Below are 16,616 nucleotides of genomic sequence, written 5' to 3' on the forward strand. Positions count from 1 at the left end.
AGCCCACCAGGCTCTTCCATCCACGGAGTTTTCCAGGGAAGAATACTGAAGCAGGTTGCCATCTTCCTACTCCAAGGGATCTTCCCAACCCAGGGGTCGAACGCACATCTCTGTGTCTCCTGAATTGGCAGGCAGATTCTTTACTACTGCGCCATGTGGGAAGCCCTTAACATATGCACACTAATACGTATAAAATAGGTAAACAACAAGGACCTACTGTATAGCACAAGGAATGATACTCATCATCTTGTAATAACCTAATGGAAAAGAACCTGGAAAAGAATCACTTTGCTGTTCACTTTAAACTAACATAACATTGTAAATTAACTATACTTCCGTGTAGAAAAGAATGTAAAATGTAAAAGATCTTAGTAATAATTTTTCACACTGATTACATGCTGAAATAAAAATATTGAGTTACGCAAATTATTGACTATGTTATTATCCTTATACATATTGTATATATTTTATACATAGCAATATAAATTATTAATAGCATTGTTACTATAACATATTCATACATACATGCATTAATATAGTATTATATGTTATATGGCTTATGTTATCTAATTATATACCATGTAGTTGTAAACATTATTATATAATGCATTTACACAATATGTTTATATTCATATATCATGTGATATGTAATAAATTATTGTAATATAATTAATATAGCATTAGTAATGCTTAAGATTCTCCAAGCCAGGCTTCAGCAATACGTGAACCGTGAACTTCCAGATGTTCAAGCTGGTTTTAGAAAAAGCAGAGGAACCAGAGATCAAATTACCAACATCTGCTGGATCATCGAAAAAGCAAGAGAGTTCCAGAAAAACAATCCATTTCTGCTTTATTGACTATGCCAAAGCCTTTGACTATGTGGATCACAATAAACTGCGGAAAATTCTGAAAGCGATGGGAATACCAGACCACCTGACCTGCCTCTTGAGAAACCTGTATGCAGGTCAGGAAGCAACAGTTAGAACTGGACATGGAACAACAGACTGGTTCCAAATAGGAAAAGGAGTACGTCAAGGCTGTATATTGTCACCCTGCTTATTTAACTTATATGCAGAGTACATCATGAGAAATGCTGGGCTGGAGGAAGCACAAGCTGGAATCAAGATAGTGGGGAGAAATATCAATAACCTCAGATATGCAGATGACACCACCCTTATGGCAGAAAGTGAAGAAGAACTAAAGAGTCTCTTGATGCAAGTGAAAGAGGAGAGTGAAAAAGTTGGCTTAAAGCTCAACATTCAGAAAACTAAGATCATCTGGTCCCATCACTTCATGGCAGATAGATGGAGAAACAGTGGAAACAGTGGCTGACTTTATTTTTCTGGGCTCCAAAATCACTGCTGATGGTGATTGCAGCCATGAAATTAAAAGACGCTTACTCCTTGGAAGGAAAGCTATGACCAACCTAGACAGCATATTAAAAAGCAGAGACATCACTTTGCCAACAAAGGTCCGTCTAGTCAGGCTATGGTTTTTCCAGTAGTCATGTATGGATATGAGAGTTGGACTATAAAGAAAGCTGAGTGCCGAAGAATTTATGCTTTTGAACTGTGGTGTTGGAGAAGACTCTTGAGAGTCCCTTGGACTGCAAGGAGATCCAACCAGTCCATCCTAAAGGAGATCAGTCCTGGGTGTTCATTGGAAGGACTGATGTTGAAGCTGAAACTCCAATAGTTTGGCCACCTAATGCGAAGAGCTGACTCATTTGAAAAGACCCTGATGCTGGGAAAGATTGAAGGCAGGAGGAGAAGGGGACAACAGAGGATGAGATGGTTGGATGGCATCACAGACTCGATGGACATGGGTTTGGGTGGACTCCAGGAGTTGGTGATGGACAGGGAGGCCTAGTGTGCTGCGGTTCATGGGGTCGCAAAGAGTCGGATACGACTGGGTGACTGAATTGAACTGATCCTTGTTATTAGTATAACATATAATTGCATTACATTATTGGAAAGCAAGGAGATCAAGCCAGTCAATCCTAAAGGAAATCAACTCTGAATAGTCATTGGGAGGACTGATGCTGAAGTTGAAGCTCCAATACTTTGACCACCTGATGTGAAGAGCCAACTCATAGGAATAAACCCTGATGCTGGGAAAGACTGAGGGCAGGAGAAAGGGGTGACAGAGGATGAGATGGTTTGATGGCATCATCAACTCAATGGACGTGAGTTTGAGTAACCTCTGGGAGTTGGTGAAGAACAGGGAAGCCTGGCATGCTGCAGTTCATGTGGTTGCAAAGAGTCAGACACGACTTAGCTACTGAACAACATTAAATATATTGCTATTATTTTTTATTTTTATTTATTTTATTATTTTTAAATGCCTTAATGTGTCTACTGGAAAATTTTATACTTCTGTGGCTCATATCACATTTATGTTGGACAGTGCTGTCTGTACAATATTTCTAGCCCATGCAGACACATACACACACAAAACCACTAAGTAGGAATATTTTCGAGTCAATTATAAACAACACATTTCTACACTTATTATTTTTTATTTTCATTTTTTAACTGGTGCATACCAGCTGTTTAAAAGTTCATAGGTTACATGCTGTATGAGTCCATCGATACAATATCCTCCAAAGTATCAAATGACAGAGATGGAGAGCAGATTCGTGGTTGCTAGGGGGTCGGGACAAGGGTGGGGAGGGTAGAGGGCAGTGGAGGTGGCTAGAAAAGGATGCCACGAGGGATTTGGCAGCTGCAAAAATGGCCGGCACCTTGGCCATATCCATGTCAACATCTCAGTTGTGATATTGTAATGCCATTTTGAAGATGTTCCTGTTACAGGAAACAGGTCAAAAACACACAGGATCACTTTCATATTATTACTTACAACCCAACCTCATGAGACGCTAAACGAGATCAAAATAAAATGGTTAATTTTCTTTTTCAGGCCAAATAAAACATCAATTGACAACCCAAAAGAGCAAATTCCCCTGGAACTCCATCTCCTGGAGGGACCCAACCTGTGTTTCCCAACCCTGGGTGCCTTCCGCACTGGTTGCTTTTCTCCATAACCACATCACATCTTTTTACTTAATACTCTTTTTTTTTTTTTGACCCAATGAAATAATGTACTAAGTTACTGTTTTTCTTTTTTTTTTTGCCACACCACACAGCATGTGGGATGTGAGTTTCCTGACCCCAGAAGGAACCCACACCCCCTGCAGTGGAAACATAGAGTCTTAACCACAAGACCATCAGGGAAGGCCCTTACTGTTTTTCTTTAAACCAACTCACTCTCCAAAGCTGAGATTGGTCCATGAATTTTTTTAAAAATTTTTTATTTCTACATTTTGTTATTTACGGCTGTGCTGGGTCTTCCTTGCTGCATGGACTTTTTCTCCAGGTGCCGGGAGGAGGGTCAACTCTCTAGTTGTGGTATGCAGGCTTCTCATTGCTGTGGCTTCTGTTGTGGAGCACTGGCTCTAGGCTCTCCAGCTCAATAGTTGTGGCGTGTGGGCTTAGATGTCCCAAGGCTCGTGGGATCTTCCCCCCCGACCTGGAAAATTGAACTCCTGTCCCCTGCATTGGCAGGCAGATTCTTTACCACTGAGCCACCAGTTAAGCCCAGTCCATGGATTTTTGCTTTGTCGTAAACAAGAGTAACTTTTGAGATTCCAGTTTTATATATACATATAATTTTTTTTTGGTCAACTCTCCATAAAATAAACACAGAATTCTTTTTTTTTTTCTTCAAAGTTTGAGTGTTTCTGTTTGTTCTGTGTATCTGATATCTTTGCACGCTCTGCACAGAAATGTCTTACTCTGTGGAAGTGTTCCAGGTATGTTGGTTGCTGTTTGTTTTCCAAAGTCTTTGGATGGAAAGGTTGAGGAAGGAGAGGTCCTAGAAGAACTTATCAACCTTGGAAAATGAAGAAAGATAAGATGGGTTGGCCTAGAAGAAGCAGGACGAGTCCAGGAAAGATGGAAGGAAAAGGTGGCAAATTCATTCAACCAACACCACCCATCTTGTCCCGGGCTGAGTTCCAAAAAGCGAAGTGAATGGACCAGAAGTTTGGCGGAGCCCTGGAAAGCTGGCAGTCAGAGAGGCCTCCCGTTACACCGCCTGGGTCTTCAGGGCTGGGGTATCCACCGTGGAGAGCGTCTGGGACTTGCTCTCCCTGCGCACCGACTCTTCAGTCAAAACGCCCCGGATCCTGGCGGGGAGGGTCTTCAGGAATCGGGCGTGAAAGCCCTGGGCGGCGACCACATAAATGATGGGGTTAATGCAGCAGTTGATATAAGCTAGAGAGACACACAGGGCATCTAGACTGGACACGAGTTTGAAGCTGTCCCAGTTCCTCTCGAAAAAGGCCAGCATCATCCCTGTCACCTGGTAGGGCAGCCAGAAGACAAAGAAGCTGGTCACCACGGCCACCACCACCTTGAGGGTCTTGGCGGAGCGCGTGGCAGTGCGGCTCCACGCCCGGATCAGGAGGAAGGTGTAACAGATTGCAAGCGTGACCAGTGGCCCCAGGAAGCCCACGGCCAACCGGATGATGGCCACAGCCTTCTCCGTATATACACCGTCCCTACCATGTTTGACGACACATGTCGTCTTGGACGGGAAGTGCTCTACGTGGACCTGACGGAACAAAAAGGAAGGTATGGTCAGCATCAGAGCCAAGCTCCAGGCCACAGCGCAGGCCACCCAGGCCAAGCGGGCCCCTCGGTAGTTTTGGCACCAGACGGGATTGAATACCAGCAGGAAGCGGTCGGCGCTGATTGTGGCCAGGAGTAAGATGCTGGCGTACATGTTGAGAAGGATGAGAGAGGGCAGGATTCGACATGCAGCATCACCAAAGGACCAGTGGTTGTGCTGGATGATGGATATAAACAAGATGGGCAGCGCCAGGCAGGAGAGGAAGTCGGCCACCGCCAGGTTGAGAAACCAGATCGCGTTGACGGTCCGCTTGACCTCAGACCCGGTCACCCAGACCACCATGGCATTGCCGGGCACCCCGATCAGAAAGACAACCACGAAGATCACCAGGGCGATCACATCTGGGGTACGCAGCCTGCGGGTGTGGGAAGAGTCATCCACCATGAAGTTGGGGTCCGAGGTCAAGTTGTCATAATCAGAGTAATCAGGGGTGCTGAGATCCGTGGAGTCCTGGGTGAAATCAGAGGTGGGGAGAGTGTGAATGACAGGGAGCTTGCCTGTCAGAGCCACTCAAAGCCCATCATGCCATTTCTTTAAGCCTCAGGTTTCCCCCAGGGAAACAGGGATGCTGAGGGCTGACAGCCAGCTGGGGTGTCACACCCCTGATTCAAATGTTGAAAACCGGACTTCCCTTGTGGGCCCGTGGTTAAGAATCCACCTGCCAATGCAGAGGACATGAGTTTGATCCCTGGTCCAGGAAGATCCCACATGCCACAGAGCAACTAAGCCCGAGATCCACAACTACTGAAGCCTGTGTGCTCTAGAGCCCCGGCTCCGCAGTAAGAGAAGCCATCGCAATGAGAAACCCACCCACCGCTATTAAGAGAGTAGTCCCTGGTCGCCCCAATTTGAGAAAACCCATAGGCAGCAATGAAGACCCAGCGCTGCCAAAAATAAATAAACAATTTTAAAAATACTTCGAGGAGAATGAACTAATAATCACATGCATGTAATTCCAAAATTGATAGCCCAAGTTGAACTATTACTTAAATTTTTTTTTAATTTTTACTGGAGTATAGTTGATTTACCATGTGTTAGTTCCAGGTGTACAGCAGTGAAGATACATAATATCATAAGGCAATATTTTAAAGAATCAAAATTAACGCCTCTCCAAAAAAATTCCACAGTGGAAAAAAGTTGGAATTTTAAATAAAGGGAATCTGCTGTGGTCGTTTGTTTGGTTTATGACCCTGCATTGTTACTCAAAAGGGATCTTCAGATGAGCCCACAGTTTTCATTCCCAGGTGGGGATAGTTTGCAGGTTGACCCTGTCATGCAAACATATCAAGCAATGCAGGATTTTAAGTATAGTCAAGAGTTGGACCATAGAAAAGGCTGAACCCTGAAGAATTGGTGCTTTCAAACTATGGTGCTAGAGAAGACTCTTGAGAGTCCTTGGACAGCAAGAAGATCAAACCAGTCAAGCCTAAAGGAAATCAACCCTCAGTGTTCATTGGAAGGACTAATGCTGAAGCTGAAGCTTTAATACTTTGGCCACCTGGTGCGAAGAGCCAACTCATTGGAAAAGACCCTAATGCTGGGAAAAATGGAGGGCAGAAGGAGAAGTGGGCAATAGAGGATGAGATGGTTAGATGGCATCACCAACTCAATGGACATGAGTTTGAGCAACTCCAGGAGATAGCGAAGGACAGGGAAGCCTAGCATGCTGCAGTCCATGGGGTCAGACAGGACTTAGCAACTGAACAACAACAATTCAGAAGAACCAGGGCTCCTTGGAGAAAGGTTCGTTCCTGTTCTGGCACAGAAAATACACAAGATGAGGCCAGAACATCTCACACTAGAAAGTAAGAAAAATTTTAAGTAACAATAGGGACCTATCGAAAGGACTTCCCCGCTGGTCCAGTGGTTGAGACTCCACCTTCCAATGCAGTTGATGCAGGTTCAATCCCTGGTCAGGGAATTAAGATCCCACATGTCACATGGTGTGGCAAAAAAAGAGAGAGAGCCTGAAAGAGCCCACACTAGCCAGAAAGTGAAAGTCGCTCAGTCATGTCCGACTCTTTGTGACCCCATGGACTATATAGTCCATGGAATTCTCCAGGCCAGAATACTGGAGTGGGTAGCCTTTCTCTTCTCCAGGGGATCTTCCCAATCCAGGGATCAAATCCAGGTCTCTTGCATTGCAGGCAGATTCTTTACCAGCTGAGCCACAAGGGAAGCCCAAGAACACTTGCCTATCCCTTCCCAGCGGATCTTCCCAACCCAGGAGCCCAACTGGGTCTCCTACATTGCAGGTGGATTCTTTACCAACTGAGCTATGAGGGACACTAGCCAGAAGATGGGACAATTTGAGTATTTAATAATAATAATAACTGATGGAATAAAATATATATTAATAATAAAGATCTATGAGTTCATAATGATAATAAAAGCAAGTAAGTCATTGGTCACATTTTTATTCTGAAAAGGGAATGAATCAACCACTTATCCTGCCATTTCTGTACAGAGTATTATTTCAGAGAAATAAAGAGTCAATGTGGGAGGTCCTTTAGAGAAAAATCTAAAAATAATTCCTGGAGAAGGAATGATAAACTTAAGGAAATACGGATCTGGATGATGAACAACAACATCTAATAAAATCATCATGTAAAAAACAGACAGGAACCTTACAATAGATAGGTTGAGCTGGCACCGCAAACCCTCCCGTCAACCTCAGCACTCGGAGAAGAGAGACAAGTAGATATCTGTTCTGATGTGATGCGGTAAAAAACCGATACAGCACCAGGGCTTCCCTCATAGGTTCATTCAGTAAAGAATCTCCCTGCAATGCGGTAGACTCAGGTTTGATTCCTGGCTCGGGAAGATCCCCTGGAGAAGGAAATGGCAACCCACTCCAGTATTCTTGCCTGGAGAATCCCATGGACAGATGAGCCTGGTGGGCTACAGCCCGCGGTGTCACAAGAGTCAGACACGACTTAGCGACTAAATCACTACCATCCATGGAGTAGTTTTTGCCAAAAAAAAAAGTAAAGAATGTGAATCTAATCAAGGTCCTAGATCTAAAACTACCAGTTTATAGGAAAAGCAGGTGAGAGAGGAATATGATAAATAACACCACAGGGACAAAACCAGCCCAATCAGAGCTCAGGAAACTCTACAGGACAAATGGTCTTGTTTCTCTCACAGATAAATGCCATTTTTAAAATAGGAAGAGGAAAAAAAATGGAATGGGAAGTGTCATGGATTAAGAGAGATTTATAGATAACTAATAAGGCCCTACTACTGTAGAGCACAGGGAACGCTTCTCAATATTCTGTAATGACCTATTTGGGAAAAGAATCTAAAAAAGAGTGAAATATACGTATATATAACTGATATACTCTGCTATACAGCAGAAACTAACACAGCATTGTAAATCAACTATTTATTGTTGTTTGGTCGCTAAGTCGTGTCAGACTCCTTTGCAACCCCACGGACTGTAGCCCACCAGGTTCCTCTGTCCCTGGAGTTCTCCAGGCAAGAATACTGGAGTGCTGCTGCTGCTGCTGCTAAGTCGCTTCAGTTGTGTCTGACTCTGTGCGACTCCATAGATGGCAGCCCACCAGGCTCCGCCGTCCCAGGGATTCTCCAGGCAAGAACACTGGAGTGGGTTGCCATTTCCTTCCAATGCATGAAAGTGAAAAGTGAAAGTGAAGTCGCTCAGTCGTGTCCGACTCTTAGCGACCCCATGGACTGCAGCCTACCAGGCTCCTCCATCCATGGGATTTTCCAGGCAAGAGTACTGGAGAAGGTAAGGTGGTAATTCCAACTGGTGACAAAGCCAATGTGAGGGTTAAGAGCGTCTCATTTAGTAACGACATCAGCACCTCTTTGTGAAATTGCAGTCTGTGTAATGTACATGTTAAAAGGGTGCATTAGTCAGTATTGTAGAAAGGTCCTGTAAAGTCATCCAAACTTGCTAGGAACGCTAATTGCCATTTGAAGCCGCTGGTAGACAGTGGCTCTGCTCTAAACCACATTTTAGCAATTGTATTTTTTTCCTGATTATATTTTTTATGTACTTCAATGTTTATGTTGATGAGCTTTTTATGTACTTTTGGTGATGTTTCAGTCTAATGTACTCTTCTGACATCAGGAAAGTACCACTGGTTGTTTGCAGCCTTATTGTGTAATCAGCCTGCCACAGGCTTCCATATATAACAAAGCACTTAATATTGTGCAAGTGTAAAACACTTCTGTTGTGAAAGCAGTGTTTGGAAAATGAGAAATTATTTAAAATGTTTACAAAATACTAGTCAATTTCCTAATCCCCACTTTCCTCCCTTACAGGTCTGTTTTACCAGAGAACGTGTCACTTACTTGTCATTGCAAGATTCTTAGAAAATGTGTTTAATCCTCTTAAATACAATCAGTGCTAAAAAGTCTGTATTATTTTGGTCTGTTGGGTACAGAGTTCAAGCTGCAATCAAAGGATGAAGGGGACCTTTTCCACTGTCTCTCTTAAGCTGTACAATTTTTTTCCTCCAGTGTTTTGTTTTATACAGATTTTTAATTCCTTTAACTTTGATTGTGTGTACTGAATATTGCATATGTACTATTCTGATTGTTTGCTCTAGTTTACTACCAATAAAAGACCTGTTAATCACATACACAAAAAAAAGAATACTGAAGTGGGTTGCCATTTTCTCCTCCTGGGGATCTTCCCGACCCAGGGATCGAACCCACATCTCTTGCGTCTCCTGCTTTGACATGTGGATTCTTTACCACTGGGCCACCTGGGAAGTCCACTGTACTGTAGTAAAAATTTTAAAAGGAGAGAGAGAGAGATTTAAGAAGTAGATATACCAAAGATAATTAAGACTGAGGCTGGATCCTGATTGGAATAGTCATATGGAAAATAAGATATTTTGGAGACATCTGGGAGATTTTAAAATAGACTGGATATCCAACAATAGTAAGGAACCATTGCTTATTCTATTGAGGGTGATAGGATATTGTATTTACGTTTTCAAAAAGTGGTAGAAGACAGTTTCTGATAAAAGTTTCACATAGCAGGTGAAATAGGATGTTTGGGGTTCGCTTTAAAAATTCCAGAAAAAAAAAAAAACAGGTAGAGGGAGAAAGAGAGGAGGGAAGGAGGGAGGACCAAGGAAGGATGAGTAAGAACGGTGGAGTGTTGGTAACTGTGGGAGCTGGTTCATGAGTACACTGCACATTCACAACTTCATTCTCTCTGTTTTTATGTGTTTGATATTTTCCATAATAAAATAAAGAGCAGAGTCTTGAGTACTTTCTTTGCCAGGAAGTGTCATATCCCCCTCCAAAGAGAGGAAGAGCAGCAGCTGAATGAGAAACAGCCTTGGATGCAAAACGGTAACCCAGAGGCACCAGATACAGCAGAGGAAAAATCCCCATGCAGGACAGGGAATGATCGTACTAAGGCAGCTAGTATTTACTGAGCGTCTACTATGTTCTGAGGACAGCATTAGCTCTTTCAGTCCTCACCATGACCCTAGAAGTAGGTCCTATGAATATGCCCATTTTATTGACAAGGAAACAGAGGCACCAGAAGATGAAGTAGCCTGTTCCAGTCATGTAGATGGGAATTCAACTTTCTTTAGATTGGTATGCAAACCCAGACAGGCTGCCCTTGGGCAGTTCCAGAGGTGAGAAGGGGCCTGCCAAAGACACCTAAGGGGCAAACTCTGTGGTCCCTGGAGCCCATCCCTGAAGGTGACTTTGTCACCAGCCTAGGGAAAGGAGGCAGAGAAAAGCACGGATCAGTTACAGAAATATTCAGAGCTGGATTTGGAGGGCACTTGAATCTGCAGGCTGAGGTTTCAACCCACTAAACACCCAGCTCATAGATTAAATAAGAAGAAAAATGTTCAAGAACCTGGCAAAATGCCTGGTACACAGTAGGGAAATAAGAAATGGCAATGCTCTTATTACCCATTGATCTTACAATTATCAGAGAGCTCAGATCTTTCTCTGAACCACTCTTTTTAATGTCTAGTTCTTTTATGTTACTTTAAGGTCAACCAGGTCAGCCAGGCTGATGGTCCAGCATACTTGTTGGTAGAGCTGTAGCAGTGATTAAATTAGTTGAAGGGAAAAGGTCAATGTCAGATGAAGAGTGGATGAACTGGGTATGGTATATCTACGTAGTGGAATATTATTCAGCCATAAAAAGGGATGAAGTATTGACACAAGCTACAATGTGCAGGAAGCTTGTAAACATTATGCTGAGTGAAAGAAGTCAGACACAAAAGGTCACATACCATATGATTCCATTTATATAAAATGTCTAAAATAGGCAAAGCCATAGAGATGGGAGAAGTGCTAGTAATAGCCAGGGGCTAGGGGAGGGGGAATGGGGAGAGACTGCTTAGTGGGTACAGGGTTTATTTTGAGGGTGAGGAAAGTTTCTAGAAATAGATAAAAGTAGTGATGGGGGCAGGGCTTCCCCCGTGGCTCAGTGGTAAAGAATCTGCCTGCAAGGAAGGAGACTCAGGTTCGATCCTTGGGTCAAGAAGATCCCCTAGAGGAGGGCATAGCAACCTACTCCAGTATTCCTGCCTGGAGAATCTTATGGCCAGAGGAGCCTGGTGGGCTACGGTCCATAGGGTTGCAAAGAGTTGGACATGACTGAAGCGACTGAGCACGCAGTGATGGGGCAACACTGTGAATGTACTGAATGGTACACTTCAAAATGGTGAATTATAAATTCTGTGGAATTTTGGTTGATTAAAATTAAAACGCCAACGTCAAAGGGCCAAGGGACTGTTCCAGATGAGTGGGGACTGAAGGACCAGGACACCCAAATGTGATGTCAGATCCTGGACTGCAGCCTGGAGCAGGAAAGACAAATTCACTCTGAAGGGCATTATTCAGACCATTGAGCAAGTCTGAATTTGCTCTGTGGACTAGATCACAGTATCGCATCAAATGTTAAATTCCCTGACATTGATCACTGTGCTCACGTAAATGAATGTCTTTGTTCTTGAGAAGGAGACCCTGAGATATTTGGGAGCAAAGGACACGATGCCTGTGACTTCCTCTCAACTGGTTCAGGATAAAAAAAAAAAAAGATGGCAGATGATAGAGTTATCGATAGAAGGGACAGATGGATAGAGCAAACTTGGAGAATCTGGGTCAAGAGAATATTGAAGTTCTTTGTATTAGTCTTGTAATTTTTTCTGTAGGTGTGAAGATGTTTCCAAAAAGTTAAAATGGTTGCTTTATTTCCACTGATAAAGAGCCTCTGCCCTGAGCCACCCACCTGACCATCCTCACCCCCAGCACCCTGACCCCCCTTTTTCTACTCTAGGACCCCCACTGCTGGTCCCCAAGCTCAGATCACTGAAGGGTCAATGCTGGGCATGGCAAGAGGGCCCAGATCCTGCCCGGGGGGATCCTGCACTATAGCAGGTGGTTAAATGTTTTAAGTGTCCACCTCAGACATGATAGCACGAAGCTAACTTCGATCTCTGCCTGTTTCACAAGCTCTGGACTATGCTGCAGAATAATCCAGACCCCAGAACAGGTCGCCTCCCCGCCCCCTGCTCCCACGCTCACCGTTACCCCTCTCATCAGCTGATTCTCGCCTGGGATGAGCTCATGCAACCCTTCCCTCTCACTGACTTCATGAGGGCAGGAAAAAGATGCTGATTCTAACGCTCTGTGGTTTTTAGGATCCTCCCGATGTAAATGGCTTACAAAGTTTAGGGAAACATCTGAAGCATCTGGCAAGAGGCGACTGGCTCAATAACGATGACACATCCAGGCAAAACAATTCTATGCAACCAGCAAAAGAATGAGGAAGTTTACCTAAGGGTGGGTGTGGAAAGAATCCCGAGATCTAGGGTGCAACAGAACAAGTAAGAACAGTGTGTGAAGCAACACTACCTACCGAACAGGAACAGGAGTCGTTCTTCCTCTCTGTTTTCCTCTCTCCTCCCAACCCCCTCTCCCCTCCTCACCACTTCCCCTCTGTCTCTATCTCTGTCGATCTATCGCTCCTGGGTGTCTGCACAGACTAGCTCCAGAAGCAGGCAGAGGAAATCTGGAACAGTGGTTGCCCCAGGGGAAAGGAAGTAGGAGGTTGGTATACTTTTTTTTGAGGGGGGGCGGGGTTGGCCCCCGCTAAGAGTCATGTGGGATCCTAGTTCCCCCACCAGACATCGAACCTGCATTCGCTGCATTGGAAGCACAGAATCTTAACCACTGGACTGCCAGGGAAATCCCTCACCATATATGCTTTTGTTCTTCTGGTATGTAGAGTCATATCAGTGAATATACCACCCATTCCCCTCTCCCCAGAAATGGATATTATATAGCCTCTACAAAAGAATCTGTGGTTCTATCATTCTAGAAGGGGCTTCCCAGGTGGCTCAGCGGTAAAGAATCCACCTGCCAAGCTGGAGATGAGCGTTTGCTCCGTGGGTCAGAAAGATCCCCTGGAGAGGAAAATGGCAACCCACTCCAGTATCCTTGCCTGGGAAATCCTATGGACAGAGGAGCCTGGAGTGCTATAGTCCATGGGGTTGCAAAAAAAGTGAGACACGACTTAGCTACTAAGCAACAACAAAGAACTAAGTTGAAATGAAAAAGAGAAAAAAAACCGCAATACGGTCCAAATGAAATTTCTCCCCTGATGGAAATGCCCCAGAGATGTACCATCCAGGATGGTAGCTGCCAGGCGCTTATGGCCGTGGAGTGCATGACATGCGGCGGGTGTGTCTGGGAACGGAACTTATACTTTGCTGTCATTTTAGTTAAGTTTCACCAGCCACGTGTGGCTAGTGGCTGCGTCTTAGACACCAGAGTTCTGGGGCTCCTAAGCGATTCCTAAGTGCTTCCCAGGTGTTAGTTCATTAATTCTCTAACCACGGTGTTTACGCTACAACAAGCCCAAAGGTGAGGTACTCTTTTTTTCCCTAAGATCACAGGCTCATTTTAAGAGCCTACTGTGTGGAGAAAGGGCCAGATGAGAAGCTGAGAAGGAGAGGCAATTGGGATTGTCCAGCTGTGGAGAGGGACAATAGTGGTTTGCACTAGGGTGGTGACAGTGAGGACTCATGAATTGATCAGAGGAGAACAGGGCTAAGGAGAAGCTGCTTAGGAGAAAAGCAATCAGAATCACCAAGTTCTAAGTCCTTTTCATGTATCAGCTCTTCTTTTTTTTGCCATTGCAACACCCATTTTGCAGATGAGAAAACTGAGGCTACAGACAGCTTAAGAGACCTTTCCAGGTCCTTGCTATTAGCAAGTGGCAGAGGTGGGAAAGACCTTCAGAGAGTCCAACCCTAGAACCTTCTCTGAGAGGTTACCAGGCCTCAGGCGTGGTGGGAGTAAGGGGCATGCCTTCAAGCCAAAGGGTCACAAGGTAACAGGGAGGATGTCACATACCAGAAGGTGAAAGAACATCAGCGTGGCTGGCAGGTAGCCAGGACGAGGTTGGAGGAGCCACAGATGTCATGTTAAAGGAGATGTATTTTATCCTGGGGTAATGGGGAGCCACAGATGGTCTCTGAGTCACAGAGGGACTTGATGAGAGTTCTTGTTTAGGAAGGTACCTCTGGCTGTGGGGAGGTGAGACTAGACGCAAGAGGACCAGAGAGGAGGCTGGGGCAGGGACTCAGACCAGCAAAGATGGGAATGATGCCCAGAGGAGGAGGAAAAGTAGGGGACTTGAGAGGGATGACACACCCCTTCCCTCCCTCGCAGGGCTTCAGTCTTGCCATCTTCGGAGCAGGGAACGTCCTTCCAACTGCCCCCTCCTTTACGGTGGAAATAATAGACTCGGGAATGCTGTCAGGGCTAGGAAATACACAGCAGACACAGTCTGCTTTTTTTTCCGGAACATCCCTCTCCCCGTTTCTACATGGACACAATGTCTTTAAACAATCCACCCACAGAACCACATAAAACCACTAAAGCATCCTCAGAAACTGGGATACAAGGGTGGGGGTGAGCATCTCGACTCATCTTCTTGAATCTGCACAATCTTTGAGACTCTACATCCCTGAGCCCAAAGAAACATAGGTATTTGCATTTTAAAAACCATATGGAAAAGACAAACCTCTGGATCCTTTCAGGATGTGGTGAACTACCTTTCAGGTTGGCAAAAACAAAAATAGTTCCATCTAACCATGCAGATGGGTGTCTAGACAAGTAAATACTTTCCTGCTCTGAGGATGAGGAATATAAATTGGTACAGGTTTTGGCAATATCTGTTAAAATAAAAATTGTCTATGTCTTAGATTCAGCATTTGCAATTCTGAAAACCCAGACATGAATCCAAAGATATAATTCTGGTGTTTTGGGGTTGTTGTTTTTTTGGCTGCCCAGCCTGTGGGATCTTATCTCCCTGACCAGGAATTGAACCCAGGCCCATGACAGTGAAAGTACTGAATCTTAACCACTGGACCACCAGGGCGTTTTCTAATTTTGGTTTTGAAGACAAACAGCCTAAATTTCCATTGACAAGCGATAGAAACTCTCACCGGCATATCACACAGCTGATAAAAAGAAAAAGGGAATTTCCCTTAACTACACCAGGATATAACAGTATCTTTCTTGCAGATTAAGCTGAAGTTTGTAAATGTCAAGTGCCTAGCACAGTGCCTGGCATGCAGGTGAATGTTGTCAATAATATTATAAGTTATTCATGTAAGAAAAAAAAGTAAGATGTAGGGATATCGTGTAAAAAAGACTTCTCTTTGTAGGGTAGAAAGGATAGACACATCACAGGCATTGAGTGCCAGCTGTATGCCAGGCACTGCTGAAAGAGCTTCCCATGTATTATCTCACTGAACTCTCTCCATGACCCTACGATACAGATTTCGCTCTGTAGGGTGACTATCCCCAGCTTAGTGATAAGGAGAAAGAGGCTCAGGAAGATGAGTTTCTTCAGCTCTTACACAAGACAGGCAGGGTTTGAACCCAGTTGCAGTATGATCTCCGTGTCAAAATACTCCTTACTCCCTATACTGTCATGGACTGTTTCCAAAAGTATTAGCCACAAACTGGTGCCCTAATCTCTCCCCTGATGTTTCTGGTTACAAGGAATCTGAGTCCCTGGGCAGGTACGGTCCTTTCACTGAATACCCTCTAGGGATTTGGGAACTTTTTTTTTTTTCCTAATTATTAGTATTCACAAAGAAAAATCTCTAGTCCATCTTGTAATTTTTTAAAAAAAAAAATTCTGATATTACAGAACTAAATTCAAATGTATTAAAATTCCACTCTTACATTTCCATGACAAAAAAAACCATCTCATGAGCCAAAAAAACACAGGGATTAGCTTATAAAACTAAATATGGATCTCAGCATCAGCTGAGCAGAAAAAGGAATTAAAATGCTTTAATTAAAAAATCATGAGTGAATAATAAAATGTGAAGAAACAAAATTTTCAGACTATTTGGGACTATTTAATAGAAAGGAAAACTCAAAGCTAATCGCGGGCCCTGTAACCCCTTGACAGTCTTACTCCTTAGCTGCTTCCCAGCTGGAGGGGGAGAGGAAGGCAAGGGGAGAAGGCGAGAGGTCAAGGACTGGGAGGAGGAGGAAGGAAAAGGGGAGCAGATGGCGCCAAGAAGGGAGAGCACACGCGTAGCGCGTGTCTGCCCCCCACTCTCCCCAGACTCACCATCTTCAGGTCGCTCCCAGATTCTCCTCTGAGCAAAGGCTCCCAAGGGCTGTGGTTTGCAAGCCCCAAGGGAGGTGCAGATACCGAGGGAGGAAATGACCCATCTTACCCCGCTGGGGCTCTCATTGGTCTGGGGCTCCGGCTTTCTTCCTCAAGGCACACACCCAGCGAACTCCGAACACCTCCTCCAGCCGCTCCACGGAGGGGCCAGGAGGAAGTTCCAGGTCCCAGGAGGAAGGAAGCCAGACATTAGAGACCCCCTGCCTTGTCTAGACCTGGCCCCTCTCCCGGCCCTGGGTTCCCCCATTTG

General features: G+C 44.5%; 1 protein-coding gene across 1 annotated transcript; it reads right to left on the minus strand.

Annotated features, from left to right (window-relative positions):
• Positions 1-2,498: 2,498 nt before the first annotated feature.
• Positions 2,499-16,336, minus strand: C5AR1 (complement C5a receptor 1). Its single transcript, XM_081515516.1, has 2 exons — positions 16,307-16,336; positions 2,499-5,142 (listed from the first exon to the last, which is right to left on the minus strand). Exons 1-2 carry the CDS (start codon positions 16,307-16,309, stop codon positions 4,087-4,089), a joined length of 1,059 nt encoding a protein of 352 aa, XP_081371642.1. The 5' UTR covers positions 16,310-16,336; the 3' UTR covers positions 2,499-4,086.
• Positions 16,337-16,616: the final 280 nt, after the last annotated feature.

This window comes from Giraffa tippelskirchi, chromosome 7, assembly GCF_054371585.1.
Source record: "Giraffa tippelskirchi isolate mGirTip1 chromosome 7, T2T-mGirTip1v1.2.pri, whole genome shotgun sequence".
Classification (NCBI taxonomy): domain Eukaryota; kingdom Metazoa; phylum Chordata; class Mammalia; order Artiodactyla; family Giraffidae; genus Giraffa; species Giraffa tippelskirchi.